General features: G+C 43.5%; 1 protein-coding gene across 1 annotated transcript in view; it reads left to right on the top strand.

The window, feature by feature from the left end:
• The window catches only part of LOC109938504, a 133,379-nt gene that overhangs the window by 115,566 nt on the left and 6,592 nt on the right, over positions 1-11,221 (top strand). Inside the window, exons 19-22 of the mRNA XM_048616679.1 lie at positions 2,940-3,059; positions 3,597-3,629; positions 9,662-9,688; positions 11,068-11,094. Coding sequence (XP_048472636.1) covers positions 2,940-3,059; positions 3,597-3,629; positions 9,662-9,688; positions 11,068-11,094 — 207 coding nt within the window. The remainder of the gene's footprint in view (positions 1-2,939; positions 3,060-3,596; positions 3,630-9,661; positions 9,689-11,067; positions 11,095-11,221) is intronic.

The following is an 11,221-nucleotide window of genomic DNA, read 5'->3' as shown; positions in this document are numbered from 1 at the left end:
GCAGTCCTGCCACATCCAGTTGTGAATGGAGGTGGACAATTAAACAATTCACTGGAGGAGGAGGATCCACAAATATCTCCATCCTCAATGACGGAAGAGCCCAGCACATCAGTGCAAAAGATAAGGCTGAAGCTTTCACAGCAATCTTCAGCCAGAACTGCCATGTGGATGATCCATCTCAGCCTCCTCCAGTGGCCCCCAGCTTTAGAGATACCAGTCTTCAGCCAACTCGATTTACTTCACATGATATCAAGAAATGGTTGGAGACACTGGATACTGCAAAGGCTACAGACCCTGACAATATTCCAGCGATAGCACTGAAGACTTGTGCTCCAAAAGTTGCCACTCCCCTGGCCAAGCTGTTCCAGTACAGCTACAACACTGGTATCTACCCGACAATGTGGAAAATTACCCAAGTATGTCCTGTACACAAAAAGCAGGACAAATCCACCCCGGCCAATTACCGCCCCATCAGTCTAATCTCGATCGTCAGTAAAGTGATGGAAGGTGCCATCAACAACGCTATCAAGCAGCACCTACTCAGCAATAACCTGCTCAGTGACGCCCAGTTTGGGTTCCGCCAGGGCCACTCAGCTCCTGACCTCATTACAGCCTTGGTTCAAACATGGACAAAAGAGCTGAATTCCAGAGGTGAGGTGAGAGTGACAGCCCTTGACACCAAGGCGACATTCGACTGAGTATGGCATCAAGGAGCCCGAACGACACTGGAGTCAATGGGTATCAGGGGGCAAACTCTCTGGTGGTTGGAGTCATACCTGACACATAGGAAGATGGTTGTAGTCATTGGAGGTCAACCATCTCAGCTCTAGGACATCTCTGCAGGAGTTCCTCAGGGTAGTGTCCCAGGCCCAACCATCTTCAACTGCTTCATCAATGACCTTCCCACCATCACAAGGTCAGAAGTGGGGATGTCCGCCGATGATTGCACAATGTTCAGCACCATTTGTGACTCCTCAGATACTGAAGCAGTCCATTATCGAATGCAACAAGATCTGGACAATACTCAGGCTTGGGCTGACAAGTGGCAAGTGACATTCATGCCACACAAATGCCAGGCTATGACCATCACCAATAAGAGTCAATCTAACCACCATCCCTTGGCAATCAATAATGTTACCATCACTGAATCCCCCACTATCAACATCCTGGGGGTTATCATTGACCAGAAACTCAACTGGACTCACCACATAAACACCGTGGCTACAAGAGCAGGTCTGAGGCTCGGAATACTGCGGGAGTAACTCACCTCCTGACTCCTTAAAGCTTGTCCACTATCTGCAATTCACAAGTCAGGAGTGTGATGGAATAACCTCCATTTGCCCTGGATGGGTGTAGCCCCAACAACACTTCAGAAGCTTGACACCATTCAGGACAAAGCAACCCGCTTGATTGGCACCACATCCACAAGCATCTACTCCCTCTACCACCGACGCTCAGTAGCAGCAGTGTGTACTATCTACAAGAAAATTCCCCAAAGATCTTCAGACAGCACCTTCTAAACAAACGACCACTTCCATCCAGAAGGACAAGGGCAGCAGATATATGGGAACACCACTGCCTTCAAGTTCCAATCCAAGCCACATGCCATCCTGACTTGGAAATATATCGCCGTTCCTTCACTGCCATTGGGTCAAAATCCTGGAATTCCCACCCTGATAGCATTATGGGTCAACCCGTAGCAGGTGCACTGCAGTGGTTTAAGAAAGCAGCTCACCCCCACCTTCTCGAGGGCAACTGGGGACGGTTAATAAATGCTGGGCCCAGCCAGCGACGCCCACATCCCAGAAATGAGTAGAAAAAAAAGGCAACTTGAGGAATTTGACGTGGGATCCAGCCTCTTGTGGCACAATGGTAGTGTCCCTACCTCTGAGCCAGAAGGTCTGATTTCAAGTCCCACCTACTTGAGAGGTGTGTAATAACATCTTGGCAAAGGTTGATTTTTAAAAAGTCTTTAATGGAAGGGCCTTACTCTATGGTGTTTCTCCATTGAGCTTTACAAAGGATGTTCCAAGCTCCCAGTCCTGGACCTTGGAATGTGCAAATCCAAATTATATAGTTCTTGACAGCTCTTTGTCCTGAAAGATAGACAAATACAAGCAGATTACGAGTAATTTTCACCAGGTTAATAGTGCTCTAGGAGTAGATGATATTCATCTTGTCTGTTTGTCAATAAATTTCAAAAGGCACAAAAAACTATATGCTGTAAATTGATAATAGCACAAAGAGTGTGGCAAAATTCGAATAAGTCTGGCTTCTTGCATCAAAATGATAGTTGTCTTTAACTTGTTGTCTATCGATAACAGCCCTTTAACTGAGTGGCTTGTTCACCCATTTCAGCTGGTAGTTAAAAGTCAACAACATTGCTATAGGCTTGGAGTGACAAGTAGGCCAGGCCAGGTAAAAATGGCTGATTTCCCTCCTCTGAAGGACATTTGTGAAACAGATGGGTTTTTTCAATAATTGATGTTCGCTTCACAGTCACCATTACAGAGACTGGCTTCAAATTCCAGGTTTCATTTGTTGAATTTAAATTCCATCAACTGCTGTGCTGGGTTTGAACCTGTATCCCCAGACCATTATCTTGGACCCCAAGTGACATTTCCACTGCATCATGCACTGGGTCCAATAGCACTGCCCATTTTTGATCCACATGTTTAAAGAGGCCAGCTTTGGCCAGTTGAGTTAGCCGCACAGTGAGCAGTCTGTGCAAAAGCCGTGGTTGATGGGATCCAAGTGACTCAAGTGTAAGAGAGTAACGTGGGCAATTTTAACTGCCCACTTATTTGATTGAAACCTAAGTCTTCAGCTTGGGGACCATAAACTTGAAATTGTGCTAAAATCAGTCATTTGAAAAGGATGATTACTGTGGAAGAGGTCAGAAATTATAAGTATCTAATTAACTGCCATTTACTTTGCAGATGACTTCTTCCCATCTGTCTCAGGCTGGCTGGTGTTTTTATCTCTGATGCTCTGTCTTCTCATAATTACTTTAATCGCTGGGATCCTTTGGATTGTGAAACAACTCAGAAATATTAAAGGTACAGTCTCAGACTCAATGACAATGGAGGAGACAGATTCGGGACTTAAGAAAAATGTTAAAACTGAACCAGGGTCTTTTTGTTTCTGTTCTTTGTGTTGCACCGTAGTTGTGATAATTCAGTCATGAAAGTTTTGGTCTCAGTGGGAGGGGAGGAGATCGCTGTTTTAATGAAGCCAGCAGCATGTCTGAGAGAGCCCTTTGTTTTAATTTTTTTTCATCAAATATCATTGTTTTCAATTTTTTTTCAACATCTGCAAAAAAATACTTTTTGTTTAATTTTCTTCTACTTCCTCCCCAATCCTCTGTACAAAGAAGCCAATTTCATCATATAATACAACATGAACTGCAGCACAGTCTAACTCCTTAACACCTAAATAGAGCTGGATGTGTGTTACACTGAAGAAGTGCTAATCTCGGTTTGTTTCAAATAGAAATGAATGCTATTAATTCGTATTTGTAGTAAGTGAAAGTATGTCAGTTGAATTAAAACACGTTTATTTTTAATTCCAATTTATATTTAATGGATTTCTTTCAGAACTGCGGCATGACAAGACAATTGAACAATATGGTAAGAAATGATGAAATATTTGTAATACAGCCAAGGGCTTAGGTATTTTGACGTGCAGATGGCACATCTAAACTGCTAAATAATGCCTGTTAAACTGTCTTTCTGAAAATTACTTTGTGTACAATTTACCATATAAGCAATACCCTTGCAAAATTTGCCATGTTTGAGATAAATGTTGCTGAGATTCGAGCTGATGTTTTTACAGGCTAAAATCCAGCTTGATAGATCATTGTTTGCTTTTTCCTTTTATTTACTGATGTGGTCATTCACTGAAACATAAGGATGCAATACTGAAGATTTGGTTCCAATGATAAAAGAAAGTATTATACAAGGGACGGTAACATAGAATAAAGCAATGTGTTTACATTTAACACAGTTTGAAAGTTTTAGAAATGCACAATTAAGAATCCAACCCTCTTGATCCCAATAGCATCATTTTACTGTCTTAGACGCCACAAAGAATCCTTTCTGGATCACATCTATAGGCTTGACTTAATGTTTTCTTTCAACTCCTGGTCTTTGGTAGCTGTTCCTTGATTAGTAACACAACTGAGCTCAAACACTCTCAGCTTCACATTTCACCTTCCTGGTTCTAAACAAATAATTCTGGTCTGGATCTTTCACACGAAAACCCTGACACCTTGAGGTAATCTATTTCCTATCCTCTCTAAATATCTCCTTTCTTATGAGAAATATTTCATAGATTTAACCTGGATTCTACCAGGGTATCTGCCAAGTGCCAACAGTACAAATTACATAAGTAGATAAAGGGATGGTGTCCTGCAAAATGCATACAGAGAGTTAGGTAAGAAGTTAAAAAGCAGGACCTCAAGGGCAGTGATTTCTGGTTTACTCCCAGTGCCACGCGCCAGTGAGGATAGAAATAGAAAGATCGGCAGATGAATGCGTGGCTGAGGAGCTGGTGTAGGGGCAGGGTTTTCAGATCTCTTCTGGGTTAGAGGTGACCTGCACAAGAGAGATGGGTTACACTTGTACCGGAGAGTGGCCACTATCCTCGCGGGGAGATTTACTCCTGTTACCCAGGAGGGTTTAAACTAGTTTGGCACGGGTTTGGGACTCTGAATAAGAGAGGGGCCATTGAGAAATCAGGGGAAAATACATTAACCATTGAGAGCAAGTTTACTATTCAGGATAGCCAGGGACACTGTAAAGGGAGGGAAAGGCTTCTAGTTTAAAGTGCATTTATTTCAATGCATGAGGCCTGACTGGTAAGGCAGATGGGCTCAGAGGATGGATTGGCTCTGGGGTCTGGGATATTACAGCCAGAACAGAAACAGGGCTGAGAGAAGGGCAGGACTCTCTCCTCAATGTTCCAGGATACAAAAGCTACAGGTGTGACAGAAGTCCAAGTAAGTAAGGAAGGAGAGCTGCCATTTGATAAGGGAGGACATAACAACAGTGCTTAGAGAAGATATCTAAATGGGACATCAAATGAGGCCATATGGTTAGAACTTAGAAACAAGAAGGGGATGTCACTCTGTTGGGACTGTGTAATAGACCCCCAAACAGCCAGCGACTACTAGAGGAGCAGATATGTAGAGAGATTGCAGATACCTGTAGGAATAATAGATTAGTATAAGTTGGAGATATTAATTTCCCCTGTATTGACTTGACCACCCAGAGTGTAAAAGGCCCGGACGGGGTGGAATTTGTCAAATGTGTCCAAGAAAGTTTGGTAAGTGAATACGAAACTCAGGAGGGTGCAACCCTGGACCTTCTCTTCGGAACGGGGTCAGGCAAGTGAATGAAGTGTTAGTCGGAGAGCACTTTGGGTGCAGTGACCATAACTCTCTCAGTTTTAACATAGTAATGGAAAAAGATAGGACAGAGTCCACAGGTTAAGGTGCTAAACTGGAGCATGGCCATTTTTGTGGCCTTTTGCAGGATCTAGCAGAAGTTGATTGGGTGAGTCTGTTTGAAGGAAAAGGAATGAGTGGCAAATGGGAGGCTTTTAAAACTGTAATATCAAGAGTCCAGGAACAATATATTCCTGTTAGGGTGAAGGGAAAAGCTGGCAGGTTTGGGGATCCATGGTGAAGAGGGATATTGAGGCTCTGGTCAGGAAATGGAAGGCATACATTCCATTTTAAGCTATCAGGCTCAGGTGAATCCCTATATGACTATAAAAAGTGTAGGAGCACACTTAAGAGGGAAATCAGAAGAGCAAAAAGAGGGTATGAGATGGATCTGGCAGATATGGGGACACAATGGCCCAGTAGTATTGTCACTAGACTGTTAACCCAGAGACCCAGATAATGTTCTGGGGACCTGGGTTCAAATCCTGCCACGGCAGGTGGTGGAATTTGAATTCAATAAATATCTGGAACTAAGAGTCTAATGATGACCACGAATCATTGCTGATTGTCAGGAAAAACCCATCTGGTTCACTCATGCTCTTTAGGGAAGGAAACTGCCATCCTTACCTGATCTGGCCTACATGTGACTCTAGACCCACACCAATGTGATTGGCTCTTAACTGCCCTCTGGGCAATTAGGGAAGGGCAATAAATGCTGGCCTGGCCAGTGACGCCCTCATCCCGTGAATGAATAAAGGAGCTAAGGTTTAAGATAATCCCAAGAGGTTCTATAGCTATATGAAGAGTAAAAGGGTGGCAAGGGAGAGAATAGGTCCCCTTAAAGATCGGCATGGCCGTCTATGTGTGGAGCCACAGGAGATGGGGGAGATTTGTAATGAATATTCCCCATCCCTGAGAAAAAGACTTTATGCATTCATCCTATCTGTGCCCCTCAATACAGTAAACACTGAGGAGAGAATCATGGATGTTAAGGGAATAAGGGAAACAAGTGGGGATGTTTTGGACCACATATATATGATCAGAGAGGAGGTGTTTGCAGCCTTAAAGCGCATTAAGTTGGATAAATCCCCTGGGCCTGATCAAGTCCATCCTTGGACATTGTGGGAGGCTAGGGAAGAAATTGCAGAGGCCCTTGCAGAGATTTTTGCTTCATCTTTAGCCGTTGGTGAAGTTCCGGAAGACTGGAGGGTGGCTAATGTTGTTCTACTGTTAAAGAAAACAAGCAAAGACAGTCCAGGGAACTACAGGACAGTGAAGCTGACATCAGTGGTAGGCAAGTTATTAGTGAGGATACTGAGAGACAGGATCAACCAACATTTGGATAGTCACGGTCTGATTAGGGATAGTCAGCATGGATTTATGCCCGAGGAGCCATATCTGACAAATCTTTCAGAGTTTTTCAAAGAGGTAACCAAGAGGATAGATGATGGTAGGATAGTGGATGTTGTCTATATGGATTTTGGTAAGGCCTTTAACAAGGTCCCACATGGCAGGCTAGTCATGAAAGTTAGGTCGCATGGGATCCTGGGAAAGCTAGCTAATTGGATTGAAAATTGACTCAATGGTAGGAAGCAAAGGGTGATAGTTGCAGGTTGTTTCTCAGACTGGAGGCCTGTGACTAGTGGTGTGCCACAGGGATCAGTACTGGGACCTTTGTTATTTGTTATTTACATAAATGATCTGGATGTGAATGTACAAGACATGACTAGTAAATTTGCTGATGTTACAAAATTAGGAGGTATCGTTGATAGTGAAGAAGGTTATGAAAAATTACAGAGGGATCTTGATGAGACAGAGAAGTGGGCTGAGGATTGATAAATGCAATTCAACACAAGTAAGTGTGAGGTGTTGCACTTTGGAAAGTCAAGCCAAGGTAAGACTGAAACAGTAAATCGTAAGGTCCTGAGGAGTGTTATTGAACGGAGGGACCTAGGAGTACAAGTACATAGTTTACTGAAAGTGGCGTCACAGGTAGACAGGGTAGTGAAGAAGGCATTTAACATGCTGGCCTTCATCAGTCAAGGCATTGAGTATGGGAATTGGGACGTTATGTAACAGTTGTGTAAGTCATTGGTAAGGCTGCACTTGGGAGTATTGTATACAGTTTTGGTCATCCTGTTATAGGAAAGACGTAGTTAAACTGGAAAGTGTGCAAGGAAGATTTACAAGGATGTTGCCAGGATTAGTAGGCCTGAGTTTTAGGGAGAGTTTGGCCAGGATAGGACTTATTCTCCTATGTTCTATGGAATAGTGGGGTGACCTTATTGAGGTGTATAAAATCATGAGGGGCATAGGTAGGATGAATGCATGTAGTCATTTTGCCGAGAGATGGGGAATTGAAAACTAGAGGGCATAGATTTATGGTGAGAGAGGAAAGATTTAAGAAGGACCTGAGGTGCAACTTCTTCACACATAGTGTTCTGTATGTGGAATGGGCTGCTAGAGAAAGTGATTGAGGCAGGTACAATAGCAACATTTAAAAAAAGACATTTGGATAGGTACATGGATGGGAAAGTTTTAGAGGAATATGGACCAAATGCGGGCAATTGGAACTAGCTGAGCGGGCACCATGGTCAGCATGGCCCAGTTTGGGCTGAAGGGCCTGTATCCACGCTGTATTACTCAATGACTCTGTTACTGATTGTTACAACTGAGAGGCTTGCGAGCCATTTCACATGGCAGTTAAGTGTTGGTGACATTGCTGTTGGTCTGGAGCTGCTTGTAGGTCAGACTGGATAAGGACAGCAGAATTTCCTCTTTAAAGGAAGTTAGTGAAACAGATGTTTTTTGCAAGAATTGCTTCATGCCATCATGAGGTTTTTAATTCCAGACATTTAAATATCAACTTCTACCATGTGCTGTGCTAGGGTTTGAAATGTATTACTTGGATCTCAGGATTACTAGTCGAGCAACGATACCATATCACCATTACCTACCCCATTTAGAACCTAAATCCTGTGGTGAGGTCCTCAATCTGTGGTGAATCAATGAAAGGCAAAATAATAAAACCAGCGTGCCCTGTGTGACTGAAATAAAATGAAGAACTGTGGATAACTGGAAGTCTGGAGAAACTGATCAGATCAGGCAGCAGCTGTGGAGAGAGAAAGTTAACATTTCGAGGCAGTTACAATTTGTAAGATGTGAAAGTAGCTGGGAAATGGTAGGCTTGAATATTTTAGTCAAAATGGAAATGCTCGGAGAGAGAGGAGCCGAATTTTCCTTTGTTTCTGTTTGTGCTGTGACTTGTATCCAGTAAAAACTGACGTCCTGTGATTGAATAACCAGGTAAGGTTTATTCTCTCAGGCCAGACATGAAGAAAAGACCACATGAACAAGACATGACGGAGCTACCCAGGGAAATGTAGCATCCGTAGTGTAATCAGTGTTATTATTGTAAGAGAAACTGTCTCATGAATAAACGTTTAGAAGATATATAGTAACACTGATGTATATTCACCTGAACAAAAGTAAGGGTTACATTAAGAATGACATTGTTATACAGCATCATGAATGACATAAGGATGTTTCAAAACACTTGAGAAACAAGATGTTTCTGAGGTGCATTCATTGTTGCAATGTGAGAAATTCTGCAGCCCATCTGTCTACAGCAGTGTCCCACAAACAGTGTGTGATGCGATGTGTGAGCTGTGATGTTGGCTGAGGAATAATGTTGACTAGGGACAATCCCACGGATCTTCAGAGTAGTCCCACGGGATGTTTTATGTCCAACTGAGGAGGCAGACAAGGCTCGATTTAACATCTCACCTGAAAGATGACACCTCTGACTGTGCAGCACTCCCTCAGCACTGCACTGGGAGGGTCAGCTTGGATGACATGCTGAGGTGTTTGGAGGAGAATCTACAGCCTCCTGCCTCAGAGGTGAGAGAGATACAACGGAATCAAGGCGAACATCTGTTTGGGTAAAATGTCAACACTCGGACCACTTCACATATGGAGAACCTTTGTTTGAATTCACTGTGGGACATGGGCATCACTGGCTGGGTCAGCATTTATTGCTAACCCTAGTAGCCCTTGAGAAGGCGGTGATGAAGTGCCTTCTTAAACCGCTGTAGGTATCGTGGTATCACATTGGTATCACATTTGTTGGGTATCATATTGATGTACCTACCAATAATTTAATGTTTGTGACAACCAAATCAATGAAGTGTATTAACAGCTTGATTTCTTTTTTAGATCCGTGGAAATCTGTCAGTAATTCAGGTATGATATACTCTTTGACTTGAAAGATTGATGCTAATGTGGATCAGTGAGGACAGAGCTGATAGTGACTGAGATTTGGTGCAAGTTAAAACACAGCAGCAAACTTCTCGATGACCTTACGTTTATAGAAGGTAAAATCTGGGAGAGCAGCCTGCAGTGCATTATGGGAGTCAAGATTGGAGCAGGACTTCCCAAACTGTGGGAAACCCCCACTGGGGTCACAGAAACACCAGATGGGGTTGTATGCTCCCCACCCCTTTGAGTCCGTGCCCCACACAGGCATCAAGATCCAGGTGGTATCTGGCCCTCCCCTTGCCCTGTTCATCTCACTGTTCACCTCGAGATGGAGTGGAGGAAGCAATGGAACGGGAGGGTGCGGTGGGGAGGCTTTCTAAAGGTTTTATTATTTAGGCCATGAATCCTGAATAAGAAGCCACAGGCCCCATCCAGTTGACTCAGACTGGGCTGGAAGGAACGGTGTTCCAGGATTTTAACGCAGTGACAGTAAAGGAACAGCGACATGGTTCCAAATCAGCATGGTGCGTGGTATGGCATGGTGTTTCAGTGAGTCTGTTATACCTGTATTTCTCGGTGAGACAGGTTGTAGCCTTGGAGGGAGCTAACAGAGAACACTGATGGTGCAGTGAGTTACCGTAATGCATCTTATAGATGGGACACACTGCTGCCATTGTACATCGGTGCTGGCTGAACTGAGTGTTTAAGGTGGTGGATGGAGTTCTGAACGGTCAGGTCGATTAGTCTGCAAAGGGTCAAGTTTTAGTAGTGTTGTTGTAGCAGGACATCTCCAGGCAATTGGCAAGTATTTTATCACATTCCTAATTTGTAGGTGTTTGACTGACTTTGGGCAGTCAGGAGCTGAGTCACTGCCTGCAGATTTCCCTGTTCTTATAGTCACAGTATTTATGTCATTGGTCTGGTTAAGTTTCTGGCGAATGGTCAACTCCCAAGATGTTGTTGGTTGGCAATCAGTGATGGCGGGAATGTTGAATGTCAGTGCAGCTGGTTAAATGCCCACTTCTCAGAGATGGTCATTGCCTGGCACTTGTGTGGTAGGGGCATTACTGATTATACAAACTGACCTGTCTCAGCTTTCTCTGTGTCCTCACACGGGAGTAGGATGGAACATGTCACTGCTGCTATTGATGTGAAACTTTGAAATGGTTTTGAAAAAGACTAACGACCGGAATGAGGAAATTCTTCCCTTACCACGCAGACTGTAGATTAACTTTCCCAACGTTTTGAGGCTAATGCCTTCCAATTCGCAGCCAGCAGTTAAAAATTCACATTCCATTTGCTTCTGTGGAATTATGTACATGCTGATTTCCCCAGTTTTACTCGTTTCTTATTTCTGATTTCAGATTGGAAGAATATTTCTAAGTTCAAAGGTAAGGTCCTCATGCTATCACAATGAGTATTTATGGAAGAGTAATTACAAGGGATTTTATCCCTTGGTCACCTTCTCTTGTCACTCTCCAGTAACAATGTGCATCCTTCAGGGTAACTTTCTGGGTT

Source organism: Rhincodon typus, chromosome 35 (genome assembly GCF_021869965.1).
Source record: "Rhincodon typus isolate 14 chromosome 35, sRhiTyp1.1, whole genome shotgun sequence".
Classification (NCBI taxonomy): Eukaryota; Metazoa; Chordata; class Chondrichthyes; order Orectolobiformes; family Rhincodontidae; genus Rhincodon; species Rhincodon typus.
This window is presented reverse-complemented; position numbering and strand designations above follow the sequence as displayed.